Source organism: Anas platyrhynchos, chromosome 2 (assembly GCF_047663525.1).
Source record: "Anas platyrhynchos isolate ZD024472 breed Pekin duck chromosome 2, IASCAAS_PekinDuck_T2T, whole genome shotgun sequence".
In the NCBI taxonomy this organism is placed as follows: domain Eukaryota; kingdom Metazoa; phylum Chordata; class Aves; order Anseriformes; family Anatidae; genus Anas; species Anas platyrhynchos.
In genome coordinates, this window is record NC_092588.1 from 109,513,340 (window position 1) to 109,538,086 (window position 24,747).

General features: G+C 35.3%; 1 protein-coding gene across 7 annotated transcripts in view; it reads left to right on the forward strand.

The window, feature by feature from the left end:
- The window catches only part of CDKAL1 (CDKAL1 threonylcarbamoyladenosine tRNA methylthiotransferase), a 494,283-nt gene that overhangs the window by 281,355 nt on the left and 188,181 nt on the right, over positions 1-24,747 (forward strand). For all 7 annotated transcript variants that reach the window (XM_072033334.1, XM_027451212.3, XM_027451213.3 and 4 more), the window contains one exon: positions 2,196-2,341. In XM_072033334.1, the coding sequence (XP_071889435.1) occupies positions 2,196-2,341 (146 nt within the window). The remainder of the gene's footprint in view (positions 1-2,195; positions 2,342-24,747) is intronic.

Sequence of the window (24,747 nt, forward strand, 5' to 3'; positions counted from 1 at the left end):
TAAGGACATAGGCAAGTGGTTCCATTTAAAAGGGCTTTTTATGGATGTTTGGTGGCATGTTCTTTACTCTTTCAGTCTCAAAGCTAACTACCCCTGGCTTCCACTGAGAGCCAGCTGCACACACCTTTGCTGTGCATCAAATTCTACACCCTCCATTATCAATATAATTATTACTGTATTATTTAGTTTACATATCTGGGAGAGGGTAGGTATTCCACTGAGTAATGTAATTGCTTATCATAAACACATAATAGAAGTTTAGACAGAAACCTTCAAAGCTGCTTTCTAAAGTGATTTGAGAGTTTTCAGGTTTTGTATATACATACTTCTTAGATGAAAGGTATGCACAAGAGTATACACGAGTAGTTGTTCTAAAATCACAGTCACAGAACAGTTGGGGTTAGAAGGGACCTCTGCAGATCAAATCTTGTCCAAACCCCCTGCCAAGCAGGATCACCTAGAGCACATTGCACAGGATCACATCCAGGCAGAATTTGAATATTTTCAGAGAAGGAGACTCCACAGCCTCTCTGGGCAACCTGTTCAGTGCTCTGTCACCCTCACAGTAAACAAGTGTTTTCTAATATTCAGCTGGAACTTTCTGCATTTCAGTTTGTGCCCATGGCCCAGTGTGCTGGGCACAACTGAAAGGAGTCTGGCTCCATCCTCTTTATACCCTCCTTCCACGTATTTACATACATTGGTAAGATCCCCTCCTCTCAGTCTTCTCTTCTCCAAGCTAAACAGGCCTCACCCTCTCCTCATCACAGAGACGCTTCAGTGCCCTAATCATCTTCGTAGCCCTTCTCTGGACTCGCTCCAGTAGCTCTATGTCTGGGGATGGAGGGTGAGGCTGACTGGCCTGCAGTTTTCTTTTCTTCCAGGCCTCAGGCACCTCCCTTGTTCTCCATGACCTTTCAAAGATGATGGAGAGTGGCCTAGCAATAACATTGACCAACTCCTTTAGCACCTGTGGGTGCATTCCACTGGGGGCCAGGGACTTGTGGGTGTGAAGTTTGCCTAAATGATCTCTAACTTGATACTCCTTTACCAAGGGAAAGTCGTCTTTTCTCCAGACTTCCTCTCTTGTTTCTAGGGTTCAAGATTTCTGACATCTTGTCTTAGCAGTGAAGACTGAGGCAAAGAAGGCATTCAGAATTACTGCATTCTCCATATCCTTTGTTTTGAAGACATCTACCACATTCAGCAGCGGGCTCATGTTTTCCCTAATCATCTTTTTAGCTATTGATAAACTTGAAGAAGCCCTCCTTGTTGTCCTTGTGTGGTGTTTTTACCCTGCTGGGCAACTGAACTCCACCAAAACTGCTCTCTCACTTCCCCTACCCAGAAGAACACAGGGAGAAGAAAATAAGATGGAAAGAAAAAAAAAAAATTTCATGGGTCGAGATAAGGATAATTTAACCAAAGGGAAAAGGCAGTCTGGGGTTTGGTCTGGCTTTGATTTTGATTATTTTTTGGGACTCTCTGTTACCTATACCTTGTTTTCTTACTGTCCTTTTGTAACTGTACATAATGCATAACATCCCCTGCCTCTTTTCAAGCCATTACTGTGCTTTTAGCAGTCCACTGCTTAGTTCTATCCATTTTATAACCAAACGCGTTTAATCCCTGGAGTCTGTAATAACGCAGTTAAGAGATTTCAGACTAGTATTGGAGCAGTCTTGCAAATGATCAGATATACTTTAATTAGCAAATTGCCAACTCTAAGGATATTCCAATTAGAGACATTCATATATTGGCATCTGAGAACTCTTTTGACTCTGACAGGAAAGCAGCTAACCCTTGCCATCTAATGAAATTGAAAACAGCCACTGTCTGAAAGCACTGATTTTCACAATAATTTTCTTCTGAAGTTTTCTTCTAAATGGATAACTAGTACTACTTAGGGAATGTCAGGCCTATCTCAAAGGAAATGAAAAATGAAAATGAAAAAAAATGAAAATGAAATGAAAAATGAAAAATGAAAGCTTTCTTCTTTCTTTAAAAACAAAATTGTTTCCATATATTTTCATATGTCACTACTCTCTCAACTGGGCTACTGTAACTCAGTGTTATTTGGGTTTCAGAAGTGTTACAAATGATATGTACCACTGTACCACATATGAATTTAAAGGAGATTTGTGTATTGGTTTCATAATCTTTTTTTTTTTTTTTCCTTTTTGAATAACTCATAGGAAATGGCAAAGATTCTCAATCATCCAAGAGTGTATGCTTTTCTGCACATACCAGTCCAGTCAGCCTCTGACAGTGTGCTCATGGACATGAAAAGAGAATACTGCGTGGCAGACTTCAAACGAGTAGTGGATTTCCTTAAAGAAAAGTAAGTCTATTAATATTTGAGGAAAATAATAGTGGTTTGGGGTTTGTTGGCTGTTTTTTTGTTTGTTTGTTTGTTTTTGTTTATGGTTGCTTTTTTAATGTCAGGAACATGTGGCTGAAAACACAATAACTTGCAACTTCTTCATTAAGGTATTAAAAAAGAATGAACTTCTCTGAGCTTTCAAGGTCTGACTTTTTTTGTATGATCCTTGATGTGGTTTGACCCTTTGCTTGAGATTTTATAAGCATCTTAAATCTCTGCATGACATGCTTTTAATTTGTCGATATATTCCTAATCTTTTTCAATTAATACATTCTTAGATTATTTTTTATACTTAAACGCTATATGTAGACTGCTTGAAGTTAAAATTGTTGAAGTCTTCTTTAATGTGGCTTTTGAACATTGTATGCTTTGTGTTACGGAGATGAGCCAGCTCCAGGTAATGTAAATGCTTTTGTTTTTTTTTTTTGTTTGTTTGTTTGTTTTTTTTAATAAACAGTATTTTATGTCCTTTGGCTGGTGTACATTTACACTGATAAAGCAATACTATCATCCTGCTTATGGAATGGGTGATTTATAGTATAGTTTTAAAATTATTTTCCTTAAGAACAGTTAATTCTAAGAAGTAAAAGTATATATCATAATGTTGTACTTATGCTGACCTGAACACAATAGTTCCATTTACATGCAAAGGTGTAACCACAAGTACTAATTTAATATCCAATGAAGTCTTCTTAGCTTTTAAAATTAAATATTGACATATTTCTGTGTGTATGACTGTGCCAATTGTCATAAAAACATCTGTCTGGAGAATTAATTCAGTTATCTTGTTTGGCTACTTCTGCTCAATCTAATATATTTTTTATATGTTTCTTTTAATGATTTAAGAGGGGGGATTTAATTCAAAGGGATACCCTTGACTAAAATTACATTAAAATATTGGATATTAAAACAAAAGCAAACAGTTTCTCATAATCATTTTTATAGTTGATTTTTCATGATTATTCAAAAATCCAGCAGTCTAGGCATGTAAAATGTCGTGCAAGAGTTGCATGGGAATTGTGAAATATAAGAAAGAAAAGAAAGCTACAACAGAATAGAGTCTGTTTGCATATTTTTTTTCGTAGTTTATAGTATGTTCCTGTACATTTACAGCAATTGCTTGAAATGGAGCTGATTATAAAAATACAGGTTCACTATTTATTATCTTTGTTGCCATTATATGTTAATCTGGCATTAATTTTATACCCTAAACAATGCACGCAGATTCTTGGTATTTTCATGTGGCTTTGGGTCAACTTTACTTTTAAATGAACAGCTATATTGTATTCCCACATATCTTAGAACTCAGTCAGTTTATGTCTTAGTTGACTTGAAGCTGATTCATTGTTCTCTTCAGTAGATCTAACGTTGGCAGCTATTATCATAACAGCAGCTGGATTTTCGATAACCTATTATAGCTGGCACATGTTGGGGCATATGGAAATTTATTATATCATTCAGCTCTTGCACAGAGAAAAGCGTGAATTAGTTAATATCCAAATTTAAAACAGCTGGTCATTGAATATAAAGTAATCTACGACATACATCTTCTTCCACAGGCTTTTTGTAGTAAATTTTACAAGGAAAAGATAATTGTCTTGATGTCTTGTTTTTGAATAATAATAAACTTTATTTATCCTGCTTACTAAGAAACTACCAAACTATCTAGTAGTTCCTGTTAGGAAACAGTCTCTGAATGCTAAAATGGAAAATTCCTTATACCATATGGAAGCAGAATAAGGAAGCTATGCAGGACAGAGAAAACGTTTTGGATATTTGGACATGTGCACATCTGCAAAACTAATATTTTTTTCTTTTGCACTTAAGAGCCTAGTGTCTTCATTTGTAGTCTCTCCTCCTACGGCAGCAGCCAGCTATTGCATTCCATATAGATATTCCCATAAAGGTCTGAAAGCAAAGATTGCCAGGACTTAACATTGCTGCAGACAACTCCAGAGCCTACAGCCAAAATAGCTAAAATTAAATAAGTGTTTGAACTACTTTAATAGCCAAGAGGGATTATTTCCATCTTCCATTTATCAAATAGGAAAAATAAAACAAAAGTAGAACACCCTATATCTCCTTTTCATATTCCTAGGGTCATAAAGTCATCTTAGAAATTTCCTACAGGAAATGTACAGGGCCTTATCAGTATATTCCAAATGGCACCTTCATCTCTAAAATGTGACATCTACTGTGATAGTATCTTCACTTAAAATTCTATTAAACCAATAATTCCATAGGCTGACCCACTGAAGAAGTAAAGTCGCACACCAAAATATAATACGGTTATCAGTTAAGTGCTTAATAACTTGATTTCAGACGTCTGAGCAAATAAGCATGAAATACAGGAAGTAAAAATGAAGGGAAGAAAGAAAAAAAAAAAAAGAACCATGGGATCTCTTTGGTTTTTGAATACCAAAGATACTAGGGACTCCTGAATCTTTCTTTTCCCCATCAGACCAATGAAATACTCTGGGAGTTCTTTTTCTCCCAGAAAAATAATAAAATGTTTTCCTTCCTCTGGAGAGCCAAGAATTGATTGCAGAGGTATCTCCTTCTGAAGATGGGGATTTGTTCATATCCCACTGAGTGCAGAATGTTTTACAGAGAAGCTAGAGTTCCCAAAAACTTTTTTTTTTTTTTTTTTTTTTTTGCATTAAAACTCACTTTTTAAAAGAATGGAGCATTCTAGACACTCTGAAATTGTGATACTATGCATCACTTTTTTTTTTTTTTCCCCTCCCTTTGAGGACTCTTTCCTCAGGCAGAAACCCTAGAAGTGTACTTTAAAAACAAAGACTGATATTCCATTGCAGTTATTTGATATGCAGTACTTTGTATTTAGAGACCCTCTGTCCAGCAAGGTGACAACATTTTTGGTTTAGTATCCAGATGGATAACAAATTGTAGTTTGAAATTCAAACCCATCAGACTGAAAAGCTGTACTAGAGAAGCCTTGTTTTGTACTCAGAAATGCATTCTTTAAATTTTGCTGTCCTTTTTGCACTTAAGTTTCTTTAAATTCTAACATTCTGGAAAATGTTGTTGATAGGCCGGTAGCTGACCTAAAGATTTAATATTGATATATATATTTTATTAGTGAAAGAGTCATTTGTAAACTGTTCTAGAGAGGAACAGCATAAAAGAAATGAGGATTTGCAGATAAATTTAGAAGGTAGTCCTGTACAACTTGTGCTTCAATGAGGGTTCTTGCAGTTACTCTTTTATATTTTTTGGTCACTACCTGTGGATGTGGAGGGACTACTCCCAAAACTGACTGATACAGAGGAGGAGATATTCATTTGGATGAGATATTAATTTCAATATGTTTACATAAAACGGAACATAAGCAGCAGCTTCTAAATAAATTTATAGTCTTATATCAGAAATTCTTTTAATTGCAGGTTCATTTTTTCGAAATGTGAGTTGTCTTTTTCAAGTGGTCTGAACTTTCGAGATTCTGCATAAATTATATTTCAGAAAGATGGTGGTTTTAGTTACAAAAAGAGCAAGACTGATTTAATTATCTCAAAATTTTGAAACTTAATCCCCTGAAATTTACTTTGCTCATAAAGGCAAACAATTGGAGTATATTTCAGTTATAGAACCTGAATGTCATATTCTGTAATTACTCAAATATTCAGAGACAATGTGAATATATACCCATTAAAAATCCTTACACTGGTAATGTGTTTTCATATTTCTTGTTTGCAGTTGAGCGTACTGCATTATCTTACTTTTCTGGTTTGTAAAGCAATTGTGATGTTGATCAAAGCCTTTATTAATCTTTCCCTATTACGGCCCCTTCGTAAGGCAATAGGATAGTAACCCAACATCTAGACAAATGAGAGGGGGAGAGTGGAGAAGGAGATAGGGAAGTTTAGAGGCAGGCTGAAATGCTCTGTCTGTATTTTTGGAAGTAGCATGAAGCTGTGGAAAAGCTTTTTGCTTCCCAATTTTTCTGTGTGTGTGTCTGTGCGTGTGTTATGAAATGGAAGCATAACATTAATTGTGGGTGGCTGCTGCTGTTCACTCAGGATTGTCTCATAATTCATGCTGGAAATATGTGTGCTTTCCAATACGATCAGCAAACTTGGGCTGCCAGAAGCGAGAGTCAAGGCCTTGTCAGGCTAAAAGTTCTCTTCTTTTTTGTACCTTCTACTCCATTAAAATCAGAGGACTACTAGCAAGCCTGTTCTAGCCTCAGTAACTTTCAGTGGTAATGAAGAATTGATTTTTCAGCATATGCAGGCTCACAATTACATGCAGTTGGAGAAAGAAAGTAAAGGACCAATAGTAAATGAGTGCAGTGGAAAATAAATTGAAATTTTGGAAGGTGATTAATCACTTGGATGTAAACTAGAACCTTAGTTGCCTGGCAAATAATGGATTATTGCTGCAGGTGTCTGAAGAAACTTAATATCCAAAATGAGAGAAGATGTTACATAGTCCTTTGAGACAACCGGCTTCAGGGATGCTATCTTCTTCCCTATTTCTTTACAAGGAGTTAAGCCAAAACCAGGTAGCTTCAGCAGCTTTCTAGGCCACCTCTTCATCCTTTTATTTTTACGGATTTTAAGTGATTCAGCAGTGTCTGTCTCGTGTCTCTCCTGATCTGCCCTGAGCTTCGTCTGTTTTGTTGCAGTGGCAGCCAGGTGAGGTGGCACCTCCTTTTGCACAGACACGACAGTCTGCTCAAGGGCAGAATAGCGTGGCTAGGAGTGGTCTCAGCTGCTGTCTCTTCCCAGTCATGCTGGATGTCTGCTACTTGTAGGTTTTCCAGCACTATCTGTATGTCTGCATCAAACTTTTCATAGTCTGCTTTCTCGACTAATATAATAAACTTTCTAATATAATTTTCTTTAATATGATTTTAATCCAGTATGTTTCGGTATAACTTTTTTTTTTTCCTCTCCAAGTGATTTCAGATGCAATAATTTGTTTCCAGTGTTCTAGTCTTCTGTTGTGACCTTGTTCTCATTCCGGTCATAGTGACACATGCCAGAAAAGCTTATGTGGACAATCTGGACATTTATCATGGTCTCTTTTTGTATTTCTTATGTAAATGTGTATTTTATTTATGTATTTCTTATGTAATTGTGTATCTTACTGTTTGGAAGTCTTCTACATGAAAACTTTTATATTTTCTAATAGCTCATTTTTGACTGATACAACAATAGAGGCAGAAAAATCTTCCTAAAAGCTTGTTTCTAAACACTATTACTTGGATGATCAAGAAAATTCTGAACACTGTGAATAATTTGTAACTGTACATAATTTTCTTCTGAAAGATGGCCTTACAGTAAGCTCCTAAATATTATTAAGTCCATGTTGAAAGATAAACAGCTAAATGAGCTGTCATCAAATTTGCAACTGTTCCAGACATCCTGCTGCTTAGAAGCTATCCCAGGCCTTGTGGCAGTGGTTGTAGAGTCTTTAGCACATTATCCTGACAGTTATTGAAACTAAAATTTGAAAACGACCACCAGGGTCATTTAAAAATATGTAAATAACTATATACCATTCTTAGGTATATTTTTCCACTCACTTAAAAATGTGGACAATTATAAAGCATACTACAACATCCCTTACTTCAGCAGCATGAATGTGTTTTGTTTTCTTCTTGAAAATTAACTCTTGATTCTCAGAGAGAGACTTCGTAGAGCTCCTTTTGCAGATGTGCTAATTGTGGACCTAACAAACCATGAGAAGTCTTTCAGATGTAGGCTTTTTTAATGAGTTTTAGTACATTTGTTCTGTCAGACAGTCTAACTACTGCAAATGCAGATGTCATCTGTTTAAAATCCTTATAACATTTTCTGCTCAGAAAATGTTGAAAGTATTTTGTACTTACCTGTATATTTACACCTCATTTTTTAGACTCTTCACTCTCTTTTGTCTACAGTTGAAGTCTGAACTAATCACAATGCTTCTCTTCTTATTTCAAAAGAATTGTGTTTATAAAATTATTAAATTAGCACTAAAAAGTAGAAACTTTTTTTTTCCACCAGATGCATACAAAAGTAGATTTATCTTTGTGTCTAGACTGGAACCTCGTGATCAGTGGGTCTACAAGGGACTACAAGTTTGAGGCACTACAAGTTCCTTTCACCACAGAATCTTTAGGTCTCTTAAAAGTTAAGTTTGTGCTTCTACAAAGCCAGTTGCTAAATTTGTAAGTCTTCTTTCCTTGCATTTGATTCCAAAGGTCACGTAAAGAGATACAAGTTGATGAAAGATTTCAAAGATGCTGAACGCCCGCATAATTTCATGAAGATATTTTCAATATTTAGTGCTTAACTGCCTAGACTGAAAAACTACGTATGTCATAGGTAGTGACTCGGGGAGAGACAAACATAAGGCACTCTAAGATATTCTTGTATTATAACATTACTCCAGTTAAACTGAATGTCATTTCAGGAGGGCAGTCTTTTAATCTGGGCTTGTACAGCACTTTGCTTTTTTTCTTATCTAATGCTACTGCATCTTTACTTTCTAGCAAGGAAATATACTGAGGATGTTTTCTGAAGGGGGAATAGAAGGAGGAAAAAAAGGTTGCTTATAGATATCGGTATCTTCTGAATCTCTTATCTTCACTACTTCAGATTGTTTAATCAGATTTCAGCTAGCTCATGGAGAGAGAATGAAAATAGGTAAGCAAGAGCTCTTGCTGCCACAGTTCAATTAGATCTGTTGCCTCTCTAGAAATTGCTAGTTACCATTTTATAGCATCATCTTTCATGCCAAATATTGGATATTGGAGGATATTGGAGTTTGGGCTGTAGGCTTTTAATTATTCTGCTGTCTTTATGTCAGGATGGCAATGGCCAGAAGTGCATGGGTTTTGTTCTACTTTTGGTGTTCTTACGCCTTGTAACTTGTGACTATTGAATCCTTTCTGTAATACTACTGAGGGAAAGCATAGCTTGCTATAAGTTCCCACTGAAGCTGTGGTAAAGTGGAAATTGCTTTAGACTTACTCTGTTTATTATGTGTAGAACTTTATTATAGGCACATCAGAAAAAAATGCTGAAAACAAGTTAGTTGTAGCTCATCTTTATTGAACAACACAAATGTATGTTGAATTCACTTTACAGCCTTCACTTTCTTATATGGGTGTATAAATAAGAAAATTATTAAATTCCCTGGCTGTATGACTGGAAAAAAATATAGCCTCATCTACATTAATTCTAGCTTGAAAAAAGCCCTGAAAACATACAAGGCATAGCAAACGTTTTTATGACAGTGATCACTAGAAATTAAGTTTTTCTTTACTGAGAATCATGAACAGTAACAAAAGCTATTTACCTTGAAATAGTGTGACTATAAAGTGACTCCCTTCTGCAGGCACTATTTTCTGTCTTATTACACAAGATTTACTCTAAAGAGTATAGAAATAATTCTCTAAAGAATATAGAAATAACGGTGTAATGTTTCTCTGAAGTTTAAAGGGTGTTCTCATAAAACTCTTACTTACTTTTTCTTAGTTATGTACCCACAAGAAAAGTAATTGGGAGAAAAGTCTGTTTAGTATTTTTACACTGGATTTTAATTAATGTAAAAGATAAGTTTTTCGTTGCCATAAATTATTCTTTTTATCATAAATACTTGATGTTACACTGTTATTCTCATCTTTGCACTTATTTCTTCCTTCCAATTGTTTCTTAGAACTAAATTAATTCTGTTTTAAATAAGATTGTAAAACACATGGAACTAGGACTGTTCTATAATGAATCAGATTAACAGTCAACATGGAGGAGTTTAGGCTATACTGTAGTATGGGCGTAACTAACTAGGGGTAGTACAAAAGTAAGAAATATGGAACTGGGGTTAAAAAATCTCTTTGAGATGTATGGTAAAATAATGATAAAAGACTCTAGGGGTATCTCTTTGGCAGTTTGCAGTGCTCATTTTTCAGAAGCTGTCTTTCTTAAAGCGGATTATATAGTGTTTTTTTGAGATGGAGACTTGGAGTTCTTATGCATGTCATGATAACTGTCCTCTTTGTAATAAAACATTATTTGTTTTCTGTGTACGCATATGCTACAGCTACAGTATGGTACCCAAATTCACAGTGAGAGTGTTGGCTGCAGTCCCCATTTTCCTGTGTCTTGCTTTGTTGCTGTTATATCTGCCAGACTGTTGCTCATGTCCTGATTGTGCTTAGCCTGCTGACATCCACACACAAATACTGAAGTCTGAATTGAGTCATGCAATGTGAAGTTAACACAAAATAATTCTAAAGTTACAGACTACTTTGATGATTGGATGGCACTAAACATAACTTGAACCTATTTATTTTTTCAAAGGGCGCAGTCTAGAAAATTCTGATATAATTTCAAGATTTCCATATGCTTCATCATTTTTGATACGAAGTCTATTCAGCATCTGTAGCAATTCAGTTCTTCATGCTCCCCTATTTAAGCAGAATGTGCATAGTGCTTGTGTTTTACAGAATTTTCTTATTACTAATGCACTTTTTATTTTTTATTTTTTTCTGGAGGTAGAGAAACACAATGAGAGTGTTTTTCTTCTGTCTCTCCTGTTAACGTTCTGCTCTGATACACACACACCAAAACTGTGGTGTGAAGCCTGGGAAATAAAAGTGCAGGCATAATGGACACACAGTGCATTTACATGTACAGTCCTCATGCTTTTATGTCATGATACTATAATGTTCTGCTTTGGCTGAAGTTTGGAAGAATAGTTTTTGGAATGGATTGTGAAGAGAGAAGATATGCCCTCTTTTTAAATGCAAAAAAATATTTAGTCTTACTATTATAATACTTGCCATAGAAGCTGTCTTACATTTTTACTAAGCATAATCAACACCGTTGTTGGGAATGATACTTTCTTTATGTTCTAATGGCTAACCTTTCCTTTTTCTGAGCTGTCTTATCTGCAGTTTTCTTCTGCAAAACCCTAGTGGGTATCTTCTTAGATGATGCAGTAGGAATAAGTAATATGCATCAAATTCCCAGTTTCTTAAGTGTAGCAAGATGGTATCTTTTCTTTTTGTTCCTTCCCTTGAGGGCACATGAGTGCGGGTTTTTGAAAGCAATGGTATAACATCAGTAGCAAGGTTAAAAGGAAAGAATTGCAATCATCACTCAATATTAGAAATGAGTATTCTTAAAATATCTCTTTAATATTTGTGTGTTTTTGTTTTGTTTTGTTTTTTTTTAATGGTGATACTGTATTTACTCTAGTATTGAAGAAAAAAAAACAAAAAACAAACAAAGCATTTCTTGTTTTTTCTGTATAAATATTGTCATTATGTTTCAACGTCAGGGTCAGAAGTTAGAATGGAATTGGGGTGGTCTACTTGTTTTTTAAAACAATGATTTTAATTCATGTTTGCTTAATAACAGATTAATTTAACATAAAATTCTTAGTTTTAATTTGCTCTTGAGTTTTTAAGCATGTCTAAATGTATGTTAAGATACTTTAGTGTTTGTTTTGTTACCATATTCGTAAATATACAAGTCCAGGATGCATCATGTTTACAGCTTGAACTGTTCAGATGTGCTAATTCTGATGATGATATAAAATATATTTGACACGTTAAAAATATGTGTTCATTAATTTCCATGTGTACCTTTTTGATTTTCACATAGTACTAAGTAATAAATGAATTTTGTAAGCCATGTTATTTTGATCATATAGAGCAATAATATCACACAAAAGGATTTTTGATGAAGGTGATAGTTGGCAAGCTGGTAAATACTGACTGAAGTTGCACACTGCAAGTTTCTTTCAGCATTTGAAAGAATGATGGAAGAAATAAAGAATACAATACTTCTCTATCTGGTCAGTACCTTTAATGGTTATTTTCTTTACCTCTAAAATGCTTAAATGAAGAAAATTATTAAGTGTTAAACATGTAAAAGCCATTAAACCTCTTTAGAAGTATAGTTCTACAACTGAAACGTTGCGTGCAAGAGACGCAGTTCAACTACAGGGAAATTCTCTTTATGGAGACTGTGGACTGTGATACAGACTACCTAGGGGAAGCTCAATTTTGTACTCACATGTATCTTATTGGTCTATAAATTGTATCTACCATTCATGAGTTTATGATTCACCTCTTTATAAAGATGATAAATTTGTAGTTATAAACTTCTTATTGCGTGGCAAAGTAATCACAAACCCTACATTTCAAGAGGTTGGTGCATTAGAGTAGTGGCTGGAGCAGATGAAGATTTATTCTCCACAACTGAATTGCTTATCTCTTGCACTTCAATTTTTTTTCATCCCTATATTTTACTTTTCAATGTAGTGTAGAGCTCTCATTTTTTTTAGTAGGAGAGATAGCTATAATACAGCTATTAAATGACTATGCAGCAGGAAGACAATGCTGCAAATGTGGCAGTATGTAAATGTACAATGAACAGTATAAGTTCATCTTAATCCTCTTACTAGAAAATAGTGATTCAGATGCAAGTTTAAGCTGGAAAATAGGTTTTTGTTTCCAAATACTTTATGCATAAGAGAATACGAAACCAGAGCATCTACATTTCTTCGTAAATCTGGAGAAAATATTTATTGGCAAAACCCAGGGGTCGTAGAAATTAATTGTCTTCTGGCTTGCTGTGCCAGATACCTCGCTGCTTGGCCTTCAAAAGAGCCATGAGGCTTAGCAGGAGAGACTGCTCCTGCGGTGAGACAGCCCGTCCGTTCAGACTTGCTGCCACCTCTGGGGTGAGAACTGTTGGACATTACTAATCCCAGCAGATATGAATCAGTGTCCTGTGAAAAGCTTAGTGCAACAGAAAATACTGATTTCTCTGAACTATTTAATGTCCATCGCAGGAGTTTCGCTGAGTAAAATTTCAGCAAAAGCATTTGACAACCTTCAACTCCTTTACAGAAGGAAAAGGGGGAACACCACACCTGAGAGGTTGATTGTGTGGTCATTTGTAGCTCTACAGCTGACTGCGTACACATGTGTGTCCCACAGCAGCCAGTCACTGTTGGTCTTTAGCCCTACTGCTCGGGGAGAAGGCAGAGAACGACCATGTCTCGGTGACTGCTGGTTTCTGAGAGTCTGCAGAGGGCAAGCGAGCCCGTCGGCTCAGGTTTGAACAACGGACTGGCAGGGTTTCCCTGTGGGGCTGGGATGGCTGCTCCCACACTGCCAACAAGTTTTTGGGAGCATTTAACTCACATACGCAATCCTGAGAGTTGCTAAGGCAGCCAGCTGAACTCTGAATTGTGGCCAGCAAACTGTTTTTCCATGTAGCATATCCTTTTGGACCTCCCCCACCTCCGTTATACCATGTACCTGGAAACACTGGGTTATGACATGGAGTGCTTACAGAACCAGGCTTCTGTTTCATTTCACTTGTGTCTGTCACTTACTAGGTACCCACATATTTTTGGGTGGAGGGAATGTATAAAACTTCCAAGAGAAATAAAATATTTACGTTGCTTAGGTATTTGAGTGAGTTTTGGCATTGATTATAACATTTTAACAGCTGAAGAAAGCATAGCAGTGGAGATTCCTCTTTTTTAATGTTATGATGCTTTAAAATATTTGTTGCTTCAAAACCAGAGCAAGCAGATAGGTTTCTGTTAAATATCCTTTTAATCTTTGCTTCCTTGCTGTTTCCTTACCTGTTTGATATCTACATTTAAATGTTTCTTGCATTACTAGGCTGTACCCACTGCAGTGTGTTGTATTTTAGTCAGCTAAGAATGATGGTTTGGCATCACTACTGTGTTAGTAACACAGTATTAGCTACTGGATTCTGCATGTGAATTTGAGTTTGAGGCTTAGTTTCACAGCAGTTTATTATTATGAGTGTATGTGATAATTAGCATTAAAATCCAAAGGAAAATTGGAATTTAAATATGCCATATCAAAGTGGAAAACGCAGTTGTTGTTTTGTTTTGTTTTTTTGTGTGTGTGTCTTTTTTAGCTATTACCTATATATTTCAATCATTTTCTAGCCCTAATTTGCAGAGCAGTGTTTCATAGAGCAGAAAACTATTTCAGCATACATCTAGTGTAAGCAAAGGCAAGTGTCTGTGAGTAATTGCCGTTCCTAATCAGTATTGGTCATGCATGCCATGGAACAGGGAAATAAAGCTTAAAATTTTATATTTAAAATAATTACTTTATTTTATTATAATTTTATTTGTTTGTTTTCTTTATACATTTTTAAAGTGCCCCCATGTATGCTGTGATACCATTTTCCTTTAGCTTTTATGTGAGGGCCTACACAAGTATGTGCATATACCTGGGAGAGTGTTGAGAGCCAAGGTTTTTGTCTCTATGCTGCAGAAGATAATGTTAACCTTATATGGCACAGGTGTGTGCCTATGACCTCTGGACTGTTAACATTAATTTAGTAATTAAGAGGTAGCAATTGTGCTTCCCCTAGAGAACATTTTTAGCACAAAAGATGAAAGCAAATGAGAAGCTATGTTACTGCCACTTGTTTGGATTATGTCTTTTATCTTATGATAGTAAATGATCAACAAATCCTTATTAAACTCTGGAATGAAACTAGTATGGGATTTGTTGGCATTTTTTAAATGTTAACTTTCAAACATTTTGTGAAACTTAACTGGTTTTGAATCTTCTATAGATTATTATATTAGCCACTCTCAGCACACACTATTGAAACAGAATATAGAATAAAGTTTAATGTTTAATTTTCCATGTGTTTTCTTTGTCCTAATAAGCAGGACAGTCCTAAATCTGAATACAAGCAGATTTAGAAACAAAATTGTTGTTCCATTCATTATCTATCCGAATCTGCTCTAAAAATGGGAAGAGGTTGTACTTACCAGCTAATTAGTGTTCTAACAAATTTCTGTACATTAGATTTAGTTTGTAACTTTCTGCAGGGTAACTGTGTATCAATAATGACAGAAAAAATGGGGTTATGGGCATAAAAACAATTCATAAAAGTTGAAGCAGTTCCAACACTACATGTTCATAATAAAAATAAGAAATACAGATGTATGGAAAATGTTGAGAGGACATTTACACGTGGCTTAATTCAAAATCCAGTGGACACAGTAAACAAAAGCTTTCACTGATCATGTAGTTTTATTATAACTGAATTTTCATGCATTTGTCTGTCCAGATCACTATAGATTTATGACATAGCACATCCTTTCTGCAGGGAAAAAAAAAAAAAAGTCCTTATTGCCATTTATCACAACCTGCTTTGCACTTTGGTGAACAGAACAGCTAGTGACTTGCCAGAGTATTTCAGAGTGCTGTACAAAGAGAATGTATGAGTGTCCGGTTTTTATGTCATCAAATCTGATATAAGGTTGGGCTGATGGTTGTGTTAAGACTTGCATTCCTGACTGGTTTATGTCTCAAATATTCAATGGATTTACATGGTGTAATGAATCTTAAAATGATTTTGTCCTATTGGCTTGCTAAGATTACTTAGTCATAGGTTTTTACAGACGGTAAGATTGATTTTTTTTTTGAAGGCTTTCATCATTTTGAGAATAACAGAAGCTGAAGCCTGCCTTTTAACACATTTTCACGAAATACAGCTTTTACTTGACAGTATTAAAGTGAAGTACAGTAATTATCACATTAAGTGAGATAATCTTTTCATGTTTTCATTAATAATGCAAATAAACATTTTTTTTCCCCTGGAAAATGTTCAGCTAATTCTGTAGAACAAAACATTGGTTCATTGATTTAACTAAATATACATTCAAGCTCAGACTATGTTTATGCAACAATACTGGCTGGAGATTTTTTCTTATTGTTTTTTATTGTGGCATCTGTAGGGGCTGCTGCAAACCTCCCATCTTTTGCATAAAGTTTGCACAGAAATTAAATGTTCTGTCCATTTCTCTTGACTTGTAGTTAAGTTAGAGCATCCTGCTTGTTAACTCTCTCACAAAAGCTTGTTTCACTTCAAATCCTCTTCTAATGCGTTGACTAATTCTTTATTTTTTCAGGATCTAGCATGAGGTTTGTCCTCTAACATGGTGGAGTTTTTTTCTTCTAAACAAGAATGTCATTTCTGAAGCAGCATAGATTTGATGTTATCTATTTGATTCAAAGTGTTTTTTTGTTGTTGTTGTTTTGTTGTTTGGTTTTTGTTTGTTTGTTTTCCATTTTCTTTTTCCATTTTCTGGTGGACATTCCTTTATAACTAAAGAAACCGCCTGTATTTTCTGATAGAAAAACACATCGTATATGAGTATCCTATCTTTCTGATGATCGAACCCTAGGTCAGAAACTTACAATGACATCTTCAGGAGTATTTACATCCTGAATTCAGTGTTTGTTTTTTTTGGTGGTGATGGTGGTTTTTGTCAAAGAAATCACTTACAGTCCAAGCTCTCAAGTACTCCAGTGACATTAGCTCTGCAGAAAGCCAAATTTGAGGTCTTTGGTAAGGAGCAACCCCCAGTTGTAGAAGTTTCTCTTCCCCTTATGCAGTCTCTACCAAGTTTCTGAGACTTGAAAAAGGCCCAAATAACAAAAAACTGTTTTATCTATGGGAAATGGTATCTTTGCAAGTTTGATAGATACTCATGGACCATGATGATACTGAGATCCCATTATTAGATGCTACAGGCTGCCATAGGTAATGCAAAAGTGAATCTTTAACCTAAGGAAGTTTGTTCTGCAATTCCAGTTACGTCAGTAAATAATTTCTGAAGATATTCAGGTTGTTTTTTTTCTACTTAAAAAGTGTCTGTACCTCTCACCCACATAAAATGTGTTCTTATAATGCTGTTACATTGTTGTAGCTTTACATTAGCTGATGGATATTCTCTGTATAACAAATGAATGCTCATTTCTGCTTTTCACTTAATCCTTAATTTTCTCTTTGCCAGATTTTAATCAGTAATTATTTTTTTCTGATCACTGCCCAGGGACTGATGTCTATGATTATATGGTGAGATGAAATTTCTCCAAGATACAGCTTGCTTCCTCCGCAATGATCCTATTTTTCTGCTTCCCTTAGGTCCCCTTTTACACCATATTTTCTGTTTTTCTTAAAGTAGGAAGTCCATGTCCATGCTAGTACTGCCAGGTTGAATTCAGGCACTTGATTTCAGCTTGAGAATTTACTGTTTTCGCCAATGTTTTGAGTAGTCCATCTTTCTGCCTAGGGATTCTTCAAGTCTCATGTATAAAGATGCATGAGAAAGATGCAGTTGTGCTTGACAGGCACACAACAGACTTTCCAGGTTCTTTAACTGATTCCCAAAGGCCATCTTATTTGCGTGATTTGATAAAAAAAAAATAATTCAGTGATGTGATCCGAATGCATGCACTCCTGTTTCCACTGAATTGGTTCAATTCCATGTTTGTGTTCTGCGGTCTTTTCATCATAGTATGGATATTTTATAAAATTGTTACATTTTAGCAGACTGTAATGAGGAGAAATCATAGTAACAATTACATTCCAACTGGTATTTGTCTCATAAAATTAAGTCTATGTAACAACCTTATTCTACTCTTTTGATTTTTTTTGTTATTATTTTTTTTTTTCGGTATTGGTTTAGCTTAATTCTGCAGCTTAAGCCTGCTCCAAAAGTAACAAGTAAGTGAAAGTGTTGTTGGCACCTCTTCTGGGGAGGGTTTGGTCACTCCAAATATGATTCTCAGATTAAAATGTTGGGAACCTCAAAAATGGGATTTGCTTCATCTCCATCAGTCTCACTAACCACTCATTTTCTCCCTGTGTGTATCATTATCTTTTTAGCAATAGAAATTTCTTATTTTTTTCTTTTTTGGATCTATTAGATTTTATATTCTTGTCTGAGGACATCACTTACATTCTCTTATAATTGTTTCTTAAGGATTTCTATTCTGTTCTATCTATTGTATAAAATGTTATTTTCTTTCTCTTATCAACTCTTTGGGGATTTCCTAGTATTATTTTTATTAAATTTATTGTATTATTTTCCTCAGTATAAGAGTGAAGCCCATTCTTGAGCAAATGCTTTGCTCCATGATGATTCTCGTTTGCTTTTCTACAGTATTCATCCTGCCTAATGTTCTAACTGTGGGAGTTTTAACCTCTGTTTAGGTTTTATGATTTCATGTGTCAGGACTTCCTTTCTTACCATCACTTTTCAAGACACAAGAAAATCTCTTAATCTTCAGATCATTTCTTCTAATTTTAATGTTTTAGTCATACTATAGACTTTTAGTGTCATAGCTGGAGTGTTGTCATATTTTTGAATACTTTACAAATTGTATTTTTGTCTTTGATTTTTCTTCAGTGTTAACAATATATTGCTGATTCTGTAGCAATTCGTTTTACATTTCATTGCAGATTTGTCCTCTGGTAGGTTGAAGCAGGTAACTGCTAACATCAGATTTCTGTAATAAACATTTCTCCGCAGTGTGAGTTTGCTAACTTTAAACGATTTATTTTCCAGCTATCCTATTTGTTTAAAATGCGGTAATGTGTTTGAATTGTGTCTGTTTCTCTGCAGAATAGTAGACATCTAGCACACATACACCCAAAATATTTCATTTGCTCACCTTCCAATCTTCTGTTTGAATAGCTGAGATGGCTTGATTTGTCTTTTCCATGCTTCTGATTTATTTATTTGAGCTTATGAATAGCTCTGATTTATTTATTTGAGCTTATGAATAGCTTTGCTTTTTGTGGGACAAAAGCTAGTATACTCTTATCTGTCCCGATGTTGACATGCATCATTCCTCTTAAGATTGTCTGAAATGTTTTGGGTTGTCCAATATCTGAGCCTGCTTTTAGGGAGCAAGAGTAGTGCTTAAATAACTTTGAGAGTTTGGCTATGAACAACCTATCCAAGTAGGAGTCTCTCAAAAGAAGACCCCGTGAACCTATAAAAAGTTACAATTCATTTATTTTATTTAAAGATTTAAACATAAAAAAATATATTGTTGTCCTGGTAATTACAATGTAAACCATGCTATCTTTAATTCTAAGGCATTTTCAGCTCACTGAAATATTGAAAGTGAGGTAGTTCACTCAACTGAACAGAGAGAAATTGGTCAAAGCATCCCTGCGGCAACAGTGTCTATTAAATTTGTATTGTTTTAACTTTAATTAATTTAGTACATACCATTGACAAATTAACCATCTACTTTTCCAGTGCCATCTTTTTCTCTTCCTGAATTTGCTAAGAAGTCTTTAGTAATCACTCCTTATGATGTCCTGTATGTGCATTTTTGAGTGGTTACTTAAAAGTGTTCTTCAAAACCATTCAGGGAATGAATGTATCAATAACTTACACTGACAACTTACAATTCTAGACAAAGAAACTGTTTGGAAAGCATTAAGAAGAAAAAGTGTTTGAGAACTTGGTTATCTGAGGCCATTTTTCTAAAATGCAAACCAGGATATTTTGAATCGGTTTTCCTGATGATTTTGCGTTTCCTACCTGAGCGTCCTCAACTTCATAGCATATTAAACCCATCACACCATTTGGATAATGAAGCCACAATATTTTGCTCAAAATTATGTTTTATAAACTGATAAGTAAATTAATAATTTATTGAGATATGCCGTCCAGATGTAATTAAGGAAGTCTTTTAGAGTCTGAACTTCCCTGCTGTTTGAGTGTACCAGAGAACAAAAAAAGATACTTCTCATAGTCATTCTACTACCTCTTCTAGTCTCAGTAGACTTTATTTCCTAGATCCCAGTAGCCTATTTTTCAGTTTCTCAAGTGTGTTTTCCATGTTCTGTTCACACAAAAGAAGACTCCATCCATTTCAAAAGAACTTAGATGAGTGTTCAGACGTCCAGTTGACCCCTTTTACTGCAGACCTGTTGAGAGCCATCAAGTGTAAGAACTTCCTCTTTCATTTGGTTTGAAGGTATATACTCTAGCTTCAACAGCAAACACTGCAAAATACCACATGCTGTGGTATCTATTTTTTAATTAATTAATTAATTTTTACTTTTTTTTTTTTACATTTGGAAAAACCTAATTGGAGTCTTCAATTATGCATGCTTCATTTCCTATACTTATCTTTGTGCTTGCTGCTTTCAAAAATTCATTAATTTATAACCATTAATGTGATTTCATGGTATTTTATTGTGAACAGATACATAAAGCAATACCAAAAATATCATTGTCTCTGGTCTGGACTTAGAATTCTGACTACCACTTTGATAGTTTATCTCCATTATTCTTTTCCATTTCTTCACACCTTCCTTTGTGTCCCTTTCTCTGTTTTCTCTTTTGTTCAAACGAGCAGCTACTTTGGATGACTAGCAACATCATCTTACCTAAATATTCTGTTTGCAGGATTCCTAAATACTGCACAAAAATATAAAGTAAATGGATCTCAAATGCTTGTAAACCTCATCTGTTCTTGGGTTGAAACAAATGTTATTTAGAAACTGCTTAAAAGAATAAAACTCATTTAACACTAGTTTCATCTTGATATCAATCATTTTCACCCAAGGTGTCAACAAATAGAATACCCTGGTTTCTGTTAAACTGTCTAAGTGAGGAACAACCTTTGGTGACATTTGCGCAATTTGTGAAGTTTAATAACATTTTGTATTCCTGTTTTGGAGATTGGAGAAGATGTGGTGATGCCAAACTCTTCAGCTCACTTGTGTTTGAAGACAGCTGACATCAAGATACGTTATATGCCATTGATTGCTGCTGTATGCCAGCAACAAAAGCAGGAACAAGTAGCAGGAGACCTTTCAGAAGGTGAAAGCACCTTTAGTTTGAATGTTTTAATTTTCTTCTTAGGAAAGAATTAAACAAAGGTTTTCTGAGCTTAATGACATATTGATCAAGACTAATGATCTTATTCATGCATTTGGCAAACCCAGGTTAGTCAATTGCCTTGAAGAACGGTGAAGAGGAGGTTTTTTCTTCTTTGTCTACCAGCTAGAGTCTAATCCTTCAGGCTACTCAGAAGCTTGAAACTCAAGCTGCTAGTCTGAGGTAAAATCCAAGCTCATTTGCATTAGCCAGTCTTGATGTAGGACATGCTGTCTTTCTTCATTGTAGCCACCATAGCATACATAGGATGAAAACAAAGGTCTCTCACCTACATTGTGGAAGACAGTTCTCAGGAAGGGAAGGATTACTTTACTGCTCCCTCTCATGCCTCCCCGCCGTCTTGGAGAAGTGTTTTGCTATTTCCTGCAGATACTGCACCAGTGTCTCTGAAACTGATCAGCTGGCCTTGTTTCAAGCATGAAGGTGCATAAGGAAAACTGTAATATCACCTAGCTTCAAGATCTGTTTTGATCTTTTACAGCAACTGTTTTGAGGAATTTTTTTATTTCTACTTCTATTGTAAAATATTTTTTTTGAAAAAAAAAAAAAATCTAATTCTAAGGTATATCAATGTGTTGAACTCTCTAGAAGTTGCATATAAAAACATTTTTATTGTTACTATCTTTGATTGTCTTGCTGATTTAGAGTGTGACCCAGCAAACGAGCTCTAACAAAAAGAAAATATTTTTACTTAATTGCTGTTATGTTTATCCACCTTAAGTGCAATTTTAAGAAATTCCTACAGTTTTACCTTTCTGCCTCTTAACGGCCATAACTGAAAATTTTTAAAAAATTTCCACTGTATCTTATGTTAGTAAAATTTCTTTTTATTTTTACATGTTCTTTTCTTATTCTTCCAACTGGTTCGTTGCACTGTGCTTGCTAATAAAGTTTGATATTATCGAATTTCAAAAAAATCACAGCATGCTATCAGAGCATACCATGAATGAGATAAGACAGTGGTCTGTGGACAGTGTTTATTGTGTACTATCACTCCAGTGATACCCAGTAACTTAGTTCTTTCAGTATATCATTCCAATTATTTTTTGCATGAATGAATAATTCTTTGCACAGGCTTACTTTGGACAATTTGCTTCATAGCTTCTTTAAACTACTTGTTACAAGGTAAATTTTCTGTGATTCAAGTTATATTGTATTGTGTTGATTGGAAACATAATTTACATTATCTTATCACACTTTCATTAGTAAAGCACACTGGATTTCTTTGAAGTTAAGCTCATGGGTTTTGACTTAATGAGGAAATAGCATTGTATCTGACTCTGAAATGTTATCTCAGAAAATTTAATTCCAAAGCTATGTGCAGTTGTGTTTCGAGCACATCATGATGCTCATGTCACACTTGGTTCTGAAATTTTAAGACCAAATTGTTGCCTTTGCCAAAGTAGCATGGAGAAAAACTGGAAAATGATGAGGTTACATTACAGAAGAAGGGTGGAGAGGGTATATATGTCGGATTTTGAACCAAACACTGCACTGACGAATAGTACTGAGAAATGTATTTTTTTATTATTCAAATTAGTTCTTATGCTGCTCACAGAAGCGGTAATTCCCTATACAAGCTTTTTCCATATGGTCATATGCAAATGCTGCTTTTTAAGTAATAAGAAGTGTTAGAGAAGTGATAGTAAAAAAAAAAGTCAATTTACCAGATCTTCATTTTTATATGGCCATAAATCCCAAGTCTATCCAGAAACAAATCCCCTCTACATTCTCTGTGTAGATGTTAGTCCTGAAAGCTAACTGGGGTACAGGTATTAAGTTTGCAGCTATGAACATTGCTATCCAAATTAGTTTATCCAAAGTTCCATTTTGATACTTCTCTATTCTCTCCTTAATTTCAAAAGCCTTCCTCTCAAATATCAAATAAACTTTATACACCACTAGCGTTTGTTCCCACATTTAGACACTTGAAGCCTGTAGTCTTCAGAGGTAGTAATGTCCTCTTGTAAGTGGATGATAGCAGCTCTGAAAATCAGAGCACTAGCATTTGTGGATGCCCCGTCCCTGGGGGCATTCAAGGCCAAACTGGATGTGGCTCTGGGCAGCCTGCTCTAGTGGTTGGCAACCCTGCCCAGAGCAGAGGGCTTGAAACTAGATGATCTTTAAGGTCCTTTTCAACCCAGGCCATTCTATGATTCTGTGATGCTGACTCTAAAAATTTAATAGATCACAATGCAAAGCAGCAAGTGCCTGGCGTAAAACTGCTCTGTGTTTTAGTTACAATAAGAGTGCATAAATTGTGTTTTAAATTTCTCTGGCTAGCATTCAGGAAAACTGCTAACAGCTGTTAAAACCTTGCCCAGGCCAGCCGTCCGGTCTGTCTATCTCTCTTAAATCTGTGGTTCTGATACTTAATTTTAACAACACATTTTCTAAGTACTCTCTTGCTAAGTATGTAGCATGTAAGCAGCTGTGTTTTCGGTGATTGACTGGTGTGGTATAAGTTGTATTCATTGGATACTTTAAAAATTGAGTGAAGATTGTATTAAATTTAGCAAATACTTTGTGTGTGTTGTTAACTGCTCTTCCCTTCACAACCTTGCTCCTTCCCATGTAGATGTTTGCAAGTGGAAAACATTTCATGTGATGATTTCTCACAAAGTAATAGGGGAAAATATACAGCCAAATTGTTTTTATAGCTTGTGATGTGAGAGAATTGTCTCACTAAATCTGTCAGCTCTTTTGGGTAACTCTTCTGAGCTGAGTATGTTTTCCTCAAAATCTGCTTTGCTTTAGTGTTTGTCTTGCCAGGAGCCATTCTTCTGTCTTTCCCTGTGCTGCAGTAGTTCTTAATATAAAAGATCTTGAACCAAAATCTTGGAATAAACCATCTGGCTCAATGTCAATGTTAATTCTTAATTTTCTTTCTTTGTCCACTGGTGATTCTGATTCCAATGAAGATCTTAAATTCCCTGTTAAAGTCTTCCAACTTGTTATACTACTACTCCATTGGTGAATTCTGTTCTCCCTACCCCATGTTGCTGACTTTGGCCTGTCTTTGAAACCTGCTTGACCTTTTTGTTGCCAGTTCTCAGTTAATTATTTTGTAAAACTATATCCAGCCAATGCACTTCTGCAAAAAGCTACTAACTTCCATTGGATTCATGCCTTAGGGGGAAGTAATTTAATTAAGGAGAGGGCTGTTGCTCCCCAGCTGTTTAATATCCAGCTGAAGTCAGCTGCACAGTCCTTTTTCAGAGACTGTGCTCAGCTTTATTTTTGTGGTATGTTCATCAGTCAGTCTCTTTTAATGACAGTTATGGGTTTTTGAATTTCTCTTCAATAATAGCTCAGAAAGAGGCAAAGGCTGATATTGATTTGAAGAAGATTTAGAGAGGCTGGTAATCCTGGGCTTCTCCCATGAAGCAACCAGAATGGGACTCAGCATAGTGTTTGTATCACAGTGGAAGAAGTAATTTATTTTCTTCATATTCTTTTTGTCAGTTTTTCCATGGTACCTATCTGTAGAGTGAGTCCTCTTTTCCTGAATTTTAACACGGATCATACTGGCAAGGAATTTTTAGTGTCCTCTTTATGTTGTAGACTCTGCTCTCAAAGCATGTTTTGGAACATATCTCTCTTAAAGGTAGTGTATT